The following is an 18,415-nucleotide window of genomic DNA, read 5'->3' as shown; positions in this document are numbered from 1 at the left end:
TAACCTCAGAGTGAAACTAAAAGTGGAACATTATCAAAATAACCCATTTACAGTTGACAAAATAGGATTTGGGCTGTGGCACACAGAACCGTATCTGTGTTTGTGTTTAGAGTTTCCCAGAACTCTGAAACTGTCTCAACTGGCGCATTTCACAGACCTTTAGTGCTGTTTCCACTGAGGAATTCAGTGATGTGCATCGTCTTATTAATCTCCACATGATGGAGTAAAACCAGTGAAAAATTAGGTGTTGACACTTGTCGAACGTAGCAGAAGGGGCGGAGCCACCAGAGGGCATATTGCCAAACCAAGAAAGAACTCCACGACCCTCATGAACACAAATAAGAAGAGAGGAATTTGAGACTGGATATTTTAGGTTTTAAAATTTTTGTTTGTACCTGTGGAGGGTGTTTCAGTGCAGTTCAGTGATGTGAGCTACCATGCAAGTTAAGATATACTCTTTTCTTTTTATGTGCTGTACTGTTACTATTTACTCCCCTACAAAAATCATGTAATACATACTCAGATACATGGCACATACTATTTTATTATATAGTGCATAGTATGCCATAAAAAAGATAGGAATAGTCTACATTTGTGGTACAAAATGACCTCAGCATGAGCCTCATTGTGTTATACGATTCGTTTTAGGACACTGACATGCTGTATGAAGTTACCAACACTCCGGCTATGGCCCGAACGTCCAACCTGAATGAAGAGCTGGGCCAGGTACTGCATGAGTACTCACAAAAACACAAAAAAGAAGGACAAATAATTGTGCAGCCATCATGTAAGAACACTAATGTCTTTTTTTTAATCATCATTCCCAATTTATCTGCAGGTGAAGTATATCTTTTCAGACAAAACTGGAACACTGACCTGCAATGTGATGCAGTTTAAAAAGTGTACCATCGCTGGAGTGGCCTATGGGTGAGACTGTTTCCATCTCTCACACACCTGTACATATATACACACACACACATGCGCATCACGCACCTTGCACCATGTTTATTATATTATCAGTAAAGCGTGCATATGACACTGGCTGTCTTGTTCTGCCTCCCTGCACAGAGTGTAGAATATGCTATAAATAACCCCCACAGGCCCCTTTACTCAGATGGCTTATGGTTCTTTGTTTGGCTTTGGGCTTTATTTTCCCTTCGTAAAAGCGAGAGCAGCTTCTGCTGTCCTGATCTATTTTTGGTTGCAGAGGGCGGTGTTAGATGTGCTGCATTAGACACTGTTGTATTGCTGCATGGGGGGAAAAATATTGTTAGGGGTGACATCGCCAGCTGTGCACGCATGTGTGTATATGACAGTGCTGCAGTGTGTGTGTGTGAGTATGTGAGAAAATGTTCATCACCACACAGTGTGAGACGGATGAGAGCTCAAGTCGTTGAGTTGCTGTTATTTTTTCTGCGATCTTCTCAGTTGATTTGTCTCGGAGATAAGATTATTATAAGCTTATCTCAGTGATCACCGAAAGGCCAGGGGGTTTTGGTTTATTGGATTTGAGCACTAAATAGGCTCTTATTTCGCTGTCTTAAGCTTTCATTCTAAATAGGGAGCCCGTTAAAGGTAAACCTGATAGTAAGTGTACACTCCAAACGAGTATGTAAATTCTGACTAACAGACTCTTTACCTGTGCAGCATTGGGCAGATGCTGTGATTACACGGTCAACTCATAGCAGTTTATCTGACTGAGTGCAGTCTATCAATCTACTTGTCGCTTGCTAAAATGAGCGTAGGGATTTGCAACATCACTGCGTCCGTGTGTGTGCGTGTGTATGTGAGCTGTAGTGTAGTGTCTAGGTCCTAGTTTTTCCTTATGATGACTACAAAACACAGGTAAACGACAGAAATCCAAGTGTATCATCAAAGCTCCAAATGCCACTCCAGCAACAGCATTTAATGTGTGCGTGCGTGTGTGTGTGTGTGTGTGTGTGTGTGTGTGTGTGTGCTTGTTGGACATTAGCTGTCTGCTGTTGCTCAGATGGGACTCTCAGCGTCCACACTTTAATTTCTCAGTTCTGACCTTTCAGACATGCAGAATTACTCAACTGTGACAGCCTCACCCATGCCCTTTTCCAGTATCTGCATGTATGTGTGTGTGTGTGTGTGTGTGTGTGTGTGTGTGTGTGTGTGTGTGTGTGTGTGTGAGAGTCTGAGTTTACGTAAATTTTTTACGTCTATTCTGCGTACGGCTTAATCTTTAATGTGTCTATTTCCAGCGGTCGTAGGCTGAACAGGCGGGTGGTGTATTAATAGAAGGCTTGTTTCCTTCTTCCTCATAAATATTGATGCTTCCCTTTTTATCAGCTTCAAATAAGCAAGGCTGCTTTTGAATCTAGTTTCTCTGAGAGCCACCCCCCCAGTCCCACCCACCCTTCCTTCATGAGCACTTCCAGGAGGATAATAGCAGGTACATTGCTTAAGCCTGTTATCTTCCTTTTTGTTAGGAGAAAGATAGCGAGAGAATGAGAGATAGGGTACAAATAAGAAAAGTAAGACATGAAGAATGGCCTAGATTTTTGTCTGGCTTCCTGAAGAGGAAAACAACATGAAGACTGGTTAATTAGAGGAAACGTGTTAGGAGGCATCTTATTTATGCGCTTCTTACTTTTCCTCAGTCTTAATTTGTGCATGTTGTTGTAGCTTTATGAATGTAACATATTTCTAGCTAGCTTCTTTGTTTATCTCATCTTCGCTGGCAGGATTTGACAAATCTGTAGCCCGGACACCCAGACGATTATGTGTCAAGGCTGCACGGGACAACCGACCTAGTGCTTTTATTGAATGAGCTTAAACAAACAGCTAGGATTACACAAGTCCAGTCAGTCTCACAAAAGGCAACGCTACTTAGTAAAGAGTTATTGAAGCATAAGAATATTGAAGAGCTTAGTTAAAAGAGTCACCGCTAAACATCTTCATCCTATCCCTTACTCTCATGTTGTGGTGTGCCCTCTTGACATTGTGTGTTTAACCACACTGACTGCTTACATGACACCAGCAGAACGAGTGATGCGTTAAATTCCACACACACAGACACACAAACTTTTTCCCACACAAGGCTAATTACGTAGAACAGTAGCTAATGAAGAAAATCCCTGTGGGTGCAGATGTTAATTAATTTGACAACACTTGTCGTACGAGGCTACGAATGTTCGGTCTTTCGGTGGAAGATCATGAGTTTGAATCTCGACAGTGCCACAGCCATCTGTGGCCAGGACTCCTAGATAATTAACTCTGTTCTCTGGGTGAGAAGGGTGGCCGCTAAGCTCATTGGGAAGCTTGTGTATGTGGTTGAGGTCAGCTGGTTCTTTCTCCAGGCTTCTACGTATGAGCAGCAGTGTGAATGCATGTCACAGGGAAGACAATGCTCTGTGCCTGGACTGGGTGAGCCTTTGCCCCTCAGAATCCTATTCATAGCTGACAGGAGTAGAACTTGATGTGGTCTTCTGCTGTTGTAGCCCATCCGCTTCAAGGTTTATTGTGTTGTGCATTCTGAGATGCTTTTCTGCTCACCACAGCTGTAAAGAGTGGTTATCTGAATTACTGTAGCCTTCCTGTCAGCTCAAACCACTGGCCATTCTCCTCTGGCCAAGCTCCTTGTTTTTTTTTTTTTTTTTTTTTTAGACCATTCTGTCTAAAATCTAGAGACTGTTTTGTGGGAAAACCTCAGGAGATGAGCAGTTTCTGTTTGGCACCAACAAGCATTCCACAGTCAGCGTCACGAAGATCACATTTTTCACAGTTTTGGTGTTTGATGTGAACATTAACTGAAGCTCTTAACATGTATCTGCATGATTTTATGCACGGAGTTGCTGCCCCATGGCTGGCTGAATGGATCGCATGAATGAGTGAGTGAATGCTCAGTGAGCGTACATACCAAATAAAAAATTCATGTTTTAGCGAAAGCCAGTAATAAATAGGGTTTCATTCTTCTTTCTCTGGTTGTTGAATGAGGAAAAAAAAAACCTGGTAGCCTACTGAGCCTACTTGTCCTCTAGATGTTAAAAACTCCAGCTTTTGTTTTTTCCTGTTGAATAAAGGGACCATGTTTACTTGACATCTTTACTTGCATTTTTTTGTGTTGCTAGATATCCAGAAAGACTAAAGAAAGGTTTTCTGAACCTTTACTTTCCTTCCGTATAACAAAAGCCAGGCTTACTCAGCATTTCTACTGATGCTGATTGGATAAAATCCTACCTCATCATTCTTCACCTGATCTACCAGAAGTAACTGTTTTTGGACAAGTATTAGAATTGCTCTGTACAGTTTTTATATTTTGATGCAGTGTATGTGCTGGCAGGAGTGCGCAGTGACCCAGTGTCTAACTGTTCTTTACTTCACCCAACAGTCACAGGTCTGAAATGGAGGATGGTAGTTTTGCAGAGGAGGAATGGTAAGCTCTGTGTTGCGTGACCCTGTGCTGTGTCGTGTGTTCTTGCCTTGTGTTTTTGTGGGAAATGTCGTTTGAATGCCCTGTGCTTGCTGAGTAACAGCGTTCAGTGGTTTGCAGTGGCATGGTGTCAATTAAAATGTGATTCAAACCTGTTTATGGCTGTTTTAAAGTTCTAAGTGCTGTAGAAGAGGTGTGGGTTGTTTGGGGATTGTCTTGTGTTTTTGTCCCGTGTTTATGCTAGTGCCTACCCCATGTCTCAAAAAGTGTCAATAAGATTTTCAAACCTTTGCACAGATCTGTTCTGGGTCCTGAAACTGAAAATATCTTATCCCTAATGAGTAGAAAAGCATTTGGTGTAGGAGATAAAAGCACTTTGCCTCTCCAGACTTGCCACTAGAGCTCAGTTTAGACGGAAGTCATCTTCAGGTAGATTTCTTCAGTCTTTATTACAGGAAAAGATCAAAGAGCTGCATGATGCAAAGTGAAGGTTTTTCATCTAGACATTTTTTTTTTTTTACTTTTTCATGTTGTACACAATTCATTAGTCATTAGTAAGAGTTCGACTTCTTACACTTCTTCTGCTTACCTCACATTAAGGAGTTATTAACAAATGTGTTTCTATAATAAGCACAGAAGAAGAATCTTGTCTAAAGCTCATTTCTGCTCGTCCAATTTGGTAAATAAATTCTGAATCCTCATTCCATATGAAATACGCATTCAAACTGCGGAGCACAGGTGAGGAATGGGATAAATAAAGAATATTTATGTTATAAATATTTAAAAGACTGTATCAGATCTGCAAACTTAGTGCATTTTGAGTAGGAGCTCTGCACTTTAACATAGAAGTACCCTGGAGCGTAGTCCAAAGCATGCCGAAAGAGCTGTCTTTTTTTTTTTTTTTTTCTTCCAGTAGATGAAGAAAAAAAAAACAGTAGATGAGCCAATCAGCAGGTTATCTGACACTCTCTGGAAGCCCCGCCCCCTTCTCCCATTTTACAATAGTAATGTTTTGGCCTGTGTTTGCAGTTTTTGTAAGATGCACTGATGTGGCGCTCTCGCTTTCTGTCAAGGTAAATAGAGAATGTTTTGAGTTCACCAAAAATGGTCAAAAACAGCACTTTTTGCTGCAAGTTCTCAAAAAACTGGGAGTGGGCCTCATGGGGAAGAAGTCTGAATATGTCTGCTGTATGGGATCCTTTCTCACAGCCTGGTCTTGCATGAGGATCAGATTTGTGTAGTGCATGACATTTGAAATTTGAATATGTTCTTTGTGTGGTACTTTGTGTTACTGAGCCAGCGAGAGTACATTCAGAGGACTAGACTGAGTCCTTCTGCTTATAAGATGAACAGCTCACTAGTCAACGGTTTTATCCCTGTACCGCTTGGAAGCTAGAGCACCATTTGCTTGTGCTATCATCTAGAAGAGTAAACATCATTAACAGACATTATTAGGGGAAAAATATGTGGCTTTATCCAAAGAAACAGAAGTGTGTGTTAACAGCTTGGAAGAATTCCCTTTGTTCACAGCTGTACTGCGGAGACGCAGGGCAGAATTCTCAATCATTCGTGTCTGTGGTGTGATGTGTAGCACAGAAACATGATGAAGGGGTGTGCGTGTGTGTGTGTGCGTGTGTGTGTGTGTGTGTGTGTGTGTGAGCGAGAGTCTCAGTGGACATGAAGGAACGTCTTGCCTTACCCCACCCTCCTTTGCATCGTCTGTTTTTATCATTTAACTCGGAGACACGGTACAAAAACTCTGCTACCAGGATTTTTCACACAGTGATCTGTTGTATTAGCTACATATTCTGTCATTTGGGCTTTGAAATGGGTGCTGTGAGTGTGTGTGTGTGTGTGTGTGTGTGTGTGTGTGAATTAGTGCAGCTGTATGGCAGATTGCATTAAGCTTGTGACTGTGAGTAGACTTCAGGCTATAAAGGTCTGTGAAACCACATCAGCAACAGAGTCTGTTTCCGTGGAGACGGTTGCTTGGCTGCAGCTCATCAATAGCGTGATCACTGGGTCGGCAGTGCGGCTTACTGAATCACTCTACAGGTTAGATAATAACGTCAGCGCTCTATCCAGTCCAGGGTATGTGGACACGAATCAGAACATTTTAACGTTACAAAGGTGTCTCCTTAAATAATTAACTATATTTACACAAAGATTCAGCAGGTATTGTATATTCCAGTGGTTAAAGGAATACTCCACAGCATCTGTAACATATCAGTCCATCACAGGAAACGGGATTCTATACCTCCCAGGGTGTATTCCTGCCTCATACCCAGTGGATTGGTTCCAGATCTATTGCAACCCTGACCAGGATTAAACGCTTACTGAAAATGAATGAATGAATGAATGTAGCATATAACAGGATAAGAATTTCTACACATTTCCCTGCACCAAGAGATGAACATTAAATCATTAAAAGATGAATCTTAAATCTCGCTGGAAGGCTGTGAAAAAAGGCTAGCTTGTGAATGAGCAGTAAAATGTGCAACTACAGTACATAATGCAAAATTAAAATTGCAGTTACGTTTTATTGTTACGCTCTAACAATAAACACCATAGGATGAGACAGACATGACTGAAAGTCTTACCTAACCTGTTCTTGTGTAGTTATGCACCTCTGAAACACCAGAGAAATATAAAAAAAATAAATAAAAATAGGAAGTAATACCTATTACTTACATTCTCCCCAAGGTTTTGTGGTAGTGATACACAAATTATGTGGAAACTGAGGCAATTACCAAAAGCAACACAAACACAAATTCTTCCCTAGTCTCATCTCTAAAAGGACTATTACTGTCAGGGCTGCTGTTAATTAAAAAATTAATCAAAGCCTGCTGACCAATCACAATCAGGAATTCATCAGCGCTGTTGTGTGAGTGGAAAGAACATGACAGGGCATGCTGTTATAGGAAAATAATCCATGATGCAGTAGCATTGCATCAACAGAAACAAAGAAGTCCCAAAGTGTCTTATTCCTCTTACACCACAGCAGTTTTAATTTATTAATGAATATCACATACATTTTATCCAATTAGAGTTACATTTAATGTTGTGAAACAAGTTAGTTCCTCCTATCATTTACATTATAGCAGCTATAAACAACCTTTCTTTTCTCTCTGTCTCTCTCTCTTGATGTTAATAAGAAAAAAACCCGCAGAAACCGCAAAGCACAAACTGTCCTGAAGATACTGACTGTTACAAAGTGCTGACACTGGAGACTCCTTCCGAATGTTATGATAAACTTACACTTACAGACAGTTTCACCACAACAATTCAGTAGTTTTCTTGGTTAAATGACGACATGGTTTTCTTAATCTGTTTATTAGTAGTCTTAGATTACAGAGCGTCTGCCATGCAAGTGCCTGTGTAAGTTGATAATGTATTAGAATTAATGCATTAATATAAACCTAACTGAATTACAGCCAGCACTGCTGTCAGAGCTGCAGTTATAGATGATTCATTCATGCTGCCAGAATCGAGAATCCAACAGCACTGTGGTATAAGTGACAATAAAGGCTGTCTTTCAGACAGTGTTGTGTGGTTGATCGTTTGCTGTGTCAGTCAAATGGCTTCTTCCCTTCACAGTAGACAGTTCTTGGCACCGTTGAGTGACGAAAAGTACCAAAGCACCTAAATCTCTACTGCTGGCCAGATGTCTTGCAAGACTAGGATAAGGCCGGATGGATGTTTTGCTCTGGCTGTGTGTTAACAGGATGTTGTGCTGTGTTGGTGAAGCATGTGTGTTCCTGCAGCTTCCTGGATTTGGAGCTCCTTAACAGATCTTTGCATGCACTATATAATGCTCTTCTGATTACAGGCTGTTGTAGTCTGTTGATTCCTTTCAGAGGTGTGTGTGTGTGTGTGTGTGTGTGCACGTGTAAGGTGTGGGTGATGGCAACACATTTCTGTGTTTTCCTGCTGAATAGGTAATGAAAAACAGGAATTTCGATTGTGGGGGTGCAGATGCTAAGTCGCTGTGTGATCCTTTCAGTGTGAAGGATTCGATATGCCTTTATGTGTTGCTTATATTGTATTATTATACTTGTAATGTTATTCACAACTTTTCAGTGACACAGAACATGTTACTCCCAGTTAAGTGAGACATCATTTCTTCTAAATACGCAGTATTTCATTTGTGATTAGTCTGTATACTAAAGCATACTTTACATCATACATACATAGTTCCCTTATAAAACATTTTTTTACAACATTAAATAGCAAACTATGGACATGAGCATTAATTAATTTATTTTTAGGGTTCATATTTAATTTTGGAAAAAGAAGGGCAAAAAATTTGAGTTTAGGCCACACCCACTTGCAGTTACACCTGATACAGATATGAGTATTTGGAGCACTAAACAGATACAGATACAAATAGTGTCTGTGCGTTACACACGTAGTGGACATGGATGGAATAGGCATTTGTTAGTGCAGGTGCTCAATTTTTATCGAACGACAATTAATTGTAATTACCTTGTTAATTACGTTGCTTAAGGTTTTTAATCCTCAAGTTTCTGACTAATGCCATAAATAATGTTATTTAGGGAAACAGAATCTGAAGTATTTTCTTTATATCAGTATTATTTTATTCCCCTAAATATGAAAATGGATATTTTCAAGGTCTATCCTTTAGGACATTCTACCAGAAAACATGGATAATTATAATTAGTGAAAATCTCTGTATGTAAGCAGGTATGAATGGATTGTTTATCTAGTTTTAGTACCCTCTCAGAAAAGTGTACACCTCCCTCAACTATACACCTTTAAAACTTTACTCTAAAAGTTAATTATAGTCCAATTATGCACCATAAATCTTTTTTAATGGTCACTGTATCTGTTTCCAGTGAAATATGCATATCAAACATATGAAAGATAACCCTACCCCAGCCACGGAAACAGACAGTTCAGTGCCCTTTGTTTCTGGGCATGTTCAGCCATTGGTTTGGAAATAGAAGTCATTTTGTACCTGTAATTGCTGCTGAATAGCACAGAAGGATTTTTAAGACCTTGTTGGAGTAAAATGACAGTGTTATATACGCAGCATGGATGGCCCTTTAACAGAAGCTTGTTCAGCATCAGACTATAGATAACTCGGCTAGCAGCCTGATAAACTGCAGGCTATACATCACTGACCTGAAGATCGATAGTGCTCCTAAAAATGCAGCAGTCTGCAGGGTGTATACTTGGCTGCAGGTGAAAATGGCCGTGTTGGGACACTTTGTATCGAAAACTAATCTGATACAAATGTACTGGTGCTGGATCACGGGATAATTTAAAGAAGACATGTTGTCTCTTTCTAATGAGTTCTGTGTCGTGTCTTTGCTAGTTTACGGATACTGATCATTAGCGGAGTGATGAAGTCGAGCCGTACTAGCATTATGCAAAAGTGGAGCATCATTAGGGAAAGTTGGCATGTGTAAACTTGATAAACCTATAAAGTTAATCTTCACCATGTCCTCTTTATGTAGTTCCTAAAGTCCAGTCCATGCATAATAAAAAAAAATCTTAGAGCAAGGTGTTTGCAAGTAATAAAAATAAAAAAAAAAACAGAATTTATTCATGAATTGTGGCTCCAGTTTTTGTTGTCTTTTCTCCTCTGTCTGGCTCTAATCTTATTTTTCTCTCTGTCCATCTCTCTCTCTCTCTGCCTCTCTATCTGCAGTCACAGCTCTCACTCAATGGAGGAAGCTGGCTTTAATGACCCCAGTTTACTGGAAAATCTCCAAAGCAATCATGTAAGTACTGTAAAGGCCTCGTGTCTGCTTAGCCATGCTCAATGAGCTGGAGTTTTGAGCAAGTCCAGGATTTCCCAGCACTCATATGTCCTCATATCTGCTGCCAGTCACAAACAGAAAATGGAAGCGAATTGGAGAAAAATGAAATGAGTACACAGGCAGAGGAAGAGAAAGTGAAATGTGAAGTGATGCCAGGCAAAACCCACACGGGTATTGAGAGAGAGCAGCTGGTGTGATTAGTTTGGAGATGGCGTGGCTGTATCGAGCAGAGCTAGACTAGTTCAGTCACGTTCTTTATGGGAATAGATATACCCAGTTCACTGAGGATGCCCTCTGATGACAAATAAACTATTATTCTCATGAAATCACATCCATATAATGGGTTTAAAGTTTAGTTAGGGGACTTTCACTCTTGAGATTTTTTTTTTCCCACATATGTGGCATTTTGAACAGTCAGGCTGTTTTCAAACCCAGTTGTGGTCTCTGGACTTTCTACTTCATGTTTCACAGCAGCAGGGAAAGAGACGTGGTCTGTAGAGAAGAGGCTTTTATAGCATTTTATATTCTTTACATATATCACATTGAGTTGTAGTGACTTGCGCATTGCAGGCCACTACAACTCATAAAAATGCTCAATCTTTTTCCTAAAAGCTTTAGTATATTAATCTTTGGCTGAATCTTTTCTATCTTTTGCTGAGTTTTATATATATATATATATATAATATAAATATATATATATATATATATATATATATATATATATATAAAAATATAAATATATATATATATATATATATATATATATATATATATATATATATATAAAAAACTCAGCAAAAGATAGAAAAGATTCAAAAGATATTATATATATATATATATATATATATATATATATATATATATATATTATTATATATATATATATATATATATATATATATATATATATATATATATATATATATATATATAGTATATATATACACATATATATTTGTGTATAGATGGGCCACATTATCTGAAAGCCTTGAATCTTAGTTATACCAATTGTTTCCCATTTTATAAAAACTGACCTTGAAGCAGACTTTATATATAAAATTGAACAACTGATCTGTGGTTGGGAACGAATTTGCATGTGTGTGGAAACAAATCTGCGATGATGGAGCGCTCCAGACGAGCACTGAATCGAATGTGGGTATGACCTCGAGTGTTTGAGTATAAGATGAGTGTCATTTATGTACAAAAAAGATGTTATCTCACCATTTTAAATTGGTCCTGGTCCGGATTATTTATACATATTTAAAAAGTGCCACTATGGTCAAAATCTAGATTCCCATGAACGCCTCAGAAAGACTTCTTCTTTTCCTTATTTTTGGTGTCAGAATTGGTAAGTGTCAGTCACCACAGACTGATGTGCATTTCCAAGGCAACCCTCGATACAGGGCTTTATATTCCCTGTCACTTCGAATCTCAGCTTTAAAGACAGCTCTGGCGTCTGGTCCTTCTTTTTAAAAAAGCCATAGCGGTCCTCTCATTGTGTCTGTGTGTGTGCGTGTCTCTCTCTCTCTTTCTCCCTCTCTCTTTCTCCCTCTCTCTCTCTCCCTCCTCTCTCTTCCTCCTCTCTCTTCCTCGTTCTGCCTCAGATTGCCTTTGATACTCGCTCACTCCATCTGCTTTTTGCTCTCACACAATTATGCATCAAAGAGTAAACACAAGGACACGCAGGATAAAAGGATTGTAATTACATTTACTAAGGCCCAGAATGGACAACCTGCATAACAGATTGACGATACACATGTTCTGATTGACATGTTTGTTTTGGTTTATCAGTGTAATAAAAAAAAAGTAAACAGGGTTTATCTCAGCTGTAAGATTCGCTGCGTACAGTTTGACTTGTCAACATCTCTTATCCAACTTGGCTTGTTTTTTCTTTTTTCTTTTTTTTTCTCTTTTTTTTTTTTTTCCAAGACTCAGGGAGTTTTTCCTTGCCACTGTCACCTCTGGCTTGATCATTTGGGATTAATGTATAAATTAAAAATTTTTATATATTTCTGTAAAGCTGCTTTGTGACAAATTATATTGTTAAAAGCGCTATACAAATAAGAATTGAATTGAATCATGTGATACTATTGTTTTATTTCAGCATTTCATCTAGAATAGGTTTCCTCTAAGATCAGTAGCAGGTGTTGGTCATTCCAGTGAATGTAGCTATGAGTTTGATGTGATATGTGCCGTGTACTCTGTCCACACACAGCTGCAATTTCCCACAGTCTGTGTTTTTCCTCCTCCAGCCCACTGCTGCTGTGATCATGGAGTTTATGACCATGATGGCGATCTGTCACACAGCCGTCCCTGAACGCAGCGATGACACCATCACCTACCAAGCTGCCTCTCCAGGTCTGTCAGTCAATATATAATCACAGGGATATTCAGGAAGGACTGAATGATGATGGCAGAGTTGTGATTTAATGATTACTTATTATTTATAATAAATCACGTTATTGTACCTTTTATCATATAAAATGGGTTTTTATTTAAAATTATGTTAGCAATCACGACCCCATGCATGAAAGTCCGATAACCAGGGACAGCCGGCTTGAACTGTTGTTGCCATGTTTGTTTTGTTTCAAAGTTATGTTTTGTCATGATGGATTTTGTGAGATCATATAGGGTCTAAGAGTTGGGATCACTGGTCAGGATTCATGAATGTAATCTTGTAGCGTCATCGTATCTGCGGTCTCTGGGTTTGATTGGATTTGGTTAGGATAAGAATCATTTTATTTGCCATTTACAGTACATTTACATGTATTGGGAATTTTTCTTGGTGTTTGGTCACAATGTGATACGTTCAACACACACATATCACAGACAACATAACACACACCTGTAGGATTGTTTTAATCTTGTAGTTTGGCCCAGGCATTAGGCACATTACCTGATTGTTAGTCTTTTAAAATTGTCCAATATCGTTCTTAAATAAACAAATATGAATGACATCACAGCATGCACACAAGCAACCCGGTTATACCATAACAAAGTGGAGCTTTGATTTAATACACCGGAATGAATAAACACAATACATCAATATCATAATGTTTTTGTTCAGTAAAATGTACATCATCATCATCACTACTGTGTTCAGTAATGCCATTAGTGACACGTGAAATCGCATCATTTCCTACATGAATTCAGAATTTAAGAGCATCCCTGAGTTCAGTGTTCCTCAGTGGAGAGCTGTAGACAACGATGACTTGGTACTTCTAATCGAAAGCGGTGGAGGCTACAGTATGAGTGAGCTGTTTTATTTCTTGGCTCATGTTTTATGAGTTTGTTTTCTGAATGCTGCTATAATTTCCTGTGCCTTTCATCTCTGAGATTGAGCAGACAGATTTATCAGCATCTCTCCCAGACATCCCAGAGTGCCATTTTGTTTTGCTTTCCAAATCATAGTGCATTAAAGGGGACAACTGCCATAGAGTTAACGAGTATTAAGTATTGGTTTAAACGATTACAGTTTTTTAAAAGCATCAGGTTATGTGTAATTTAAGGCTGAATCATTATATTCTTCTGTACACGGTCTTGACGAGGACAGGCTGTTTCCTGTGATCTCATTTAATTTAGGCGTCCTCAGCTTCAGGAACGAGTGAGACTAATTTGCATTAATGCATTCGCATTATGAACTGTATTATTCTCCTGACACCGAGAGTGAAAACCAGCTTTAGCAGATTTAATATAAGCTTGTCTGTGGAGTGACTTTTATATCCTGATGGATATTATAGTCTTTATCAGATCCCATATTTATTTGGAGAGGCTTTGATAGGTTCTGTATCTTTCATTTCATTTTTGCCAGTGAGAAAAGAAATACAGTGCCTTGCAAAACTGATCAACCCCTTAAAAGTCATCAGATTCATCTGGATTACAAATGACACTTACACAGATTGTTCCAGTCAATATGGTTATTGCAAAACAATATGCTCTTAAAGTACATTTTCAATGTCAGAATTAATTATTTGTCAGCAGAATTTAAAAAGAATAAAAAAACTGAAAAAATACTGCTTGAATAAGTATTCAACCCCTTCAGACTAGTACTTGGTAGAACCACCTTTTGCTGCAGTAACAGCTTTTAGTGTGATGGGGTAAGTTTTTATCAGCTTTGCACACTGTTTGGGAGTGATTTTCACCCATTCTTCCCAGCAGATTTGCTCCAGGTTCTTCAGGTTGTTGGGATGTTGTTTGTTGACTGCAGTTCTCACAATGTGCCACAGATTCTCAGTGGGATTCAGACCTGGACGTTGACTGTAGACTTCACCTTTTTGTTTTTAGTAACTCCTGCGTTGCTTTGGCTTTGTGTTTTGGACTATTGTCCTGCTAGACGGTGAAGTTTCTCCTAAGGGGGGGGTGGAATACTTTTACAAGCCACTGTATATGTACGAAAAACATTTCCCATGTAAGTGAGGCACATTAATGTATCATACGATTAGTAACTAGCTTCTTTCTCATCATCAAAGAGATGTACAAAATGTAAAACTGCTCTAGAAACTAAATGTCAGTCAATGTTTTTGAAACATTTGCTGGGTTCACATCAGAGTGAAATGGCTTCTTTTGGTTTGTTTGGTATTTGGTTTGCTTTGATTTCACACTATATATAATTAAATGTACCTTATTAAAGAAAAAAAAAACACATTGGCTGAGGTGGGACAAGTAGGACTGAAAACATGCTCATAAAACTTTTGTTTTATGACAAAAAAAAGGTGAACTTTTATTTTATTATGTTTACTTCACAAATCACCCGAGCACAGAGAGCACTTTATTAGATAATTATATAAATAACAAATTTACAGTGTCTTGTGTATCGCATCCAGCATTTATTTTCTGTTTTTTTTTGTTTTGTTTTTTTTATGGAGGGCACTACAGCATTACAGCTTTGTCATTGGACTTAGCTAAGTTTAGAAACTCATATCTACAAAAGAATGGTGCCACTTTGTTTTTGGGTTGATTCACTCACTCTCTCACTGCAATTGAATCATGCTAGAGTTCATTTGGAACCAGACGGAGAACACCTCGCTCAGACATTGTGATTGCTCTGTCTTTACCTGGCCAAACAAACTGGTGAAAAACACACCAGGGTTTCATTCAAACACTGTACATGTGAAAGCACTCTGATACACTGCTTACAACTGCTGTCCTGACTCTCCGTCTTTCCACCTGACAGATGAAGGAGCCCTGGTCCGCGCAGCACGCAACCTCGGCTTCGTTTTCTCAGCCAGGACTCCAGACAGCGTCATCATCGAGGCGGTGAGTGCGTACACAATACATCGTCAAAGCAACAGCTTATCTCTCTCACTGTTGACTGTTATTACAGTTTCTGTTTGGCACACACACTTCATTAAAGCTATTGTGGCATACTAAAGGATCTGTCACAGTAATGCATTCATGCCTGTTTCTCGCATTATAATGCCCCTAGTGAGAAGAGAAGAGCATTGTTTGTGAGAATGTATTCAGTCCAATAGCTCTCTAATATCTAATGTCTGATCTAATCTCTGGTATGGCACATTGTTGTTGAATTCTCAAATCAGATGGTGTAGATTGATTTTTTTTTATATATAACAGCAGCTCTGATGGTAGTGCCGGCTAACGTAATTGTTAGATTTATATTAATGTGCTAGCTCTAATACGTTATTGTTCCTACAGTAACAGCTCATTCACAGGACTTGTACGGCGGAAGCTCCACATAATCTAAGGCTAGCAAAAAAGCAGATTAAAGAATGAGATGGTGAAGCTTTCTGTTAGGAGATGATTAACAATTATGGAAGGAGTCTCGGGTGTCGTAAGTGGGTGGAATAAGCTGGTGTTGCTGTTTGGGACGGATAATCAGTGCCGTGTGCTGAGGCGCTTTGAGCAGCTGTTAAAAGTGTGGATGTGTCCAGTTTGTGCTGATTGAGCTAAATTGAATTAATAGGGCAGAGACACACTGTGTGCTGTGTGCTGCTTCTGAGACGACACATTAGTGCTGCACCGCCATGTCACCGCATAACGCCATCACCATCAAAATCCATCTCTGTATTTTCGTTTGTAGTTATTTATTACATTTATGAATAGGCTAATTGACCTTGATTATTAACTGTGTGTGTGCGTGTGTGTCTGTCTGTCTGTCTTTCTCCAACCCTGTCTATCTATTTGTGTCTATATGTGTCTGTCTCGCCCTCACTCTGTCTCCCTGTGTCTTTCTCTTTGTGTCTATATGTGTCTGTCTCTTTCTCTCTCTCTCTCTTTCTCTTTCTCTCAGCTTGGTCAAGAAGAGAAATATGAACTACTGCACGTGTTGGAGTTCACAAGGTGCATTATTTTCTAACGTCTCTTCTTTTTATCATTTAAGTCCACCACATATGACACGTTCAATCATGTTATTTACATCGTATTTCATCATTACAACGATGATGATGATGATGACGAAGATGACGATGACTGTTATTTTCTTCCACAGTGCCAGGAAGAGGATGTCGGTCATCATGCGCACTCCATCCGGAAAGATCCGGCTATACTGTAAAGGAGCTGTGAGTGTCTGTCTATCACCATAGCAACAGAGTGCTGCCAAATGTTTGCGACCATGGCAGCGGCGGCTTCGGATGCTTTCTTGAGCATTGTCTCTTATGATGATTTGAGCTCACACACAATAGCAGATCTGAAACAGAGCTGGTTTACTGACGTCTCTATACGGAGATTTTGCTAAAGCATAGAGCTTGATGCCTTTCAAACAGGCAACCAGGAGGAAGGATTTTCTCTCTGTGCTTGTACAATGCTAGTAAATCTGATGTCAGTGTGAAAAAATGTGAGTTTATTCTGGGATTTAGTATTGATTTATTATTGATGTACTGCTACAGCATGGTAGAAGAACATACCAGATCTTGCCAAGTATTTCTCTCCAGATTTAGTTTGGCATTATCCTGGCACTCAGACATTTCATTCCAACTATACTGATTGTCTCGGGTGACAAAAAGACAGTGTTTTGAAATATAGTAAAATTGCTTATGAAACAGTAACAAAGACCAATGTGCTGCATTGATGTGTTAAACAAAGTCATTTCCAGCTGTTTTGACTCAGCAGTTGCAGATGCGTCTTCATCTTCCAGCGCTCAGCACAATCATTTGTTTCAGTATTCACTGATACACAAACATCCAAATTGTAATTTCTCATTGTGTATAGCTTTCCAAATTTGCCCACACACTCTTTCAGTCGCATTAGGCTGCTTAAAACATATGATTATTGAGGAACAGCTCTCTCAAGTTTCTCTCCGTTTTTATTGAAAGGAAGGCCGTTCCTGAAACATATGCATGTGTAGACTTAATGTAAGGATTTGTACCTTAAAAGATTTCGCCTTTTTGACATGATTGAGAATTTTTTTTTTTGTCAGAGTTGTTTTGTAGCTCTTCTGTACAATTCTGCCAGCGTTATTTTGCAAAATTTCCTGCTGTAACGTGTATACTCGTGTATACGTGTATACTGCATATTGAGACTGTTGAGGCTAACGTGTATATATTAACCAGGCTATATCATAACTGTATGTTAACTAGGTGGATCCTGATCATTTAAGCTTGCATGCTTGTGCTAGAAAGGCAAACTCCAAGATGGAGTGCACACCAGTTATAGGAGAAACCATAACAAAGATAGCAGCTCTTGAGATTGGCATTGATTCTGCTGTATTATGCATTAACTAAAAGCCCAAATGTTTAATGCAGGACTTAATCCATGGCATGGCATAAAAGTGAAAGCTTGCAGTGTGGATATTCTCGCACATCTGACTGATTTTCTCTCTTTCACAGGACACGGTCATCTACGACCGCTTGGCAGATAACTCCAGGTATAAGGATATTACACTGAAACATCTGGAGCAGTTCGCTACAGAGGGTGAGAACACACAGAAACACACATACATGCATTACACACACATTATGGGACACAAATCCCCCCATTTTAATGGTGTAGGTTTGCAGCATTGCAGTCTTTGTGTTGCTCTTTCTGGCGTTAATCCTATGTGTGTTGTGTCCCCTGGTGGCTGAGTGGGATATTGCAGTGTATTAAGTTCCACCATGATTCAGTAGCAAGATTTGTCATCTAAATAGTGACCACATGGTGACAAATTATTGCTCTTGACGACTTTAGAATCAACCACATAAAAGCATTTAGACCATGAGTAATACACACTAGTGAGTCAGTGAGTGAGTAATACAAGTTCAGCTGGGTTTGTTGTTCTGCACCAAATGTTGTGTGT

The 18,415-nt window shown here is 39.2% G+C and overlaps 1 protein-coding gene across 5 annotated transcripts in view; it reads left to right on the top strand.

Annotated features, from left to right (window-relative positions):
* The window catches only part of atp8a1 (ATPase phospholipid transporting 8A1), a 131,707-nt gene that overhangs the window by 53,680 nt on the left and 59,612 nt on the right, over window positions 1–18,415 (top strand). For 4 of the 5 annotated variants that reach the window (XM_034305805.2, XM_034305804.2, XM_053235807.1 and 1 more), the window contains 9 exons: window positions 649–726; window positions 839–927; window positions 4,358–4,402; window positions 10,074–10,146; window positions 12,438–12,543; window positions 15,359–15,441; window positions 16,433–16,482; window positions 16,631–16,700; window positions 17,967–18,051. In XM_034305805.2, coding sequence (XP_034161696.2) covers window positions 649–726; window positions 839–927; window positions 4,358–4,402; window positions 10,074–10,146; window positions 12,438–12,543; window positions 15,359–15,441; window positions 16,433–16,482; window positions 16,631–16,700; window positions 17,967–18,051 — 679 coding nt within the window. The remainder of the gene's footprint in view (window positions 1–648; window positions 727–838; window positions 928–4,357; window positions 4,403–10,073; window positions 10,147–12,437; window positions 12,544–15,358; window positions 15,442–16,432; window positions 16,483–16,630; window positions 16,701–17,966; window positions 18,052–18,415) is intronic. The other variant, XM_034305807.2, reaches the window with a different exon arrangement.

Source organism: Pangasianodon hypophthalmus, chromosome 7, assembly GCF_027358585.1.
Source record: "Pangasianodon hypophthalmus isolate fPanHyp1 chromosome 7, fPanHyp1.pri, whole genome shotgun sequence".
Taxonomy (NCBI): Eukaryota; Metazoa; Chordata; class Actinopteri; order Siluriformes; family Pangasiidae; genus Pangasianodon; species Pangasianodon hypophthalmus.
This window is presented reverse-complemented; position numbering and strand designations above follow the sequence as displayed.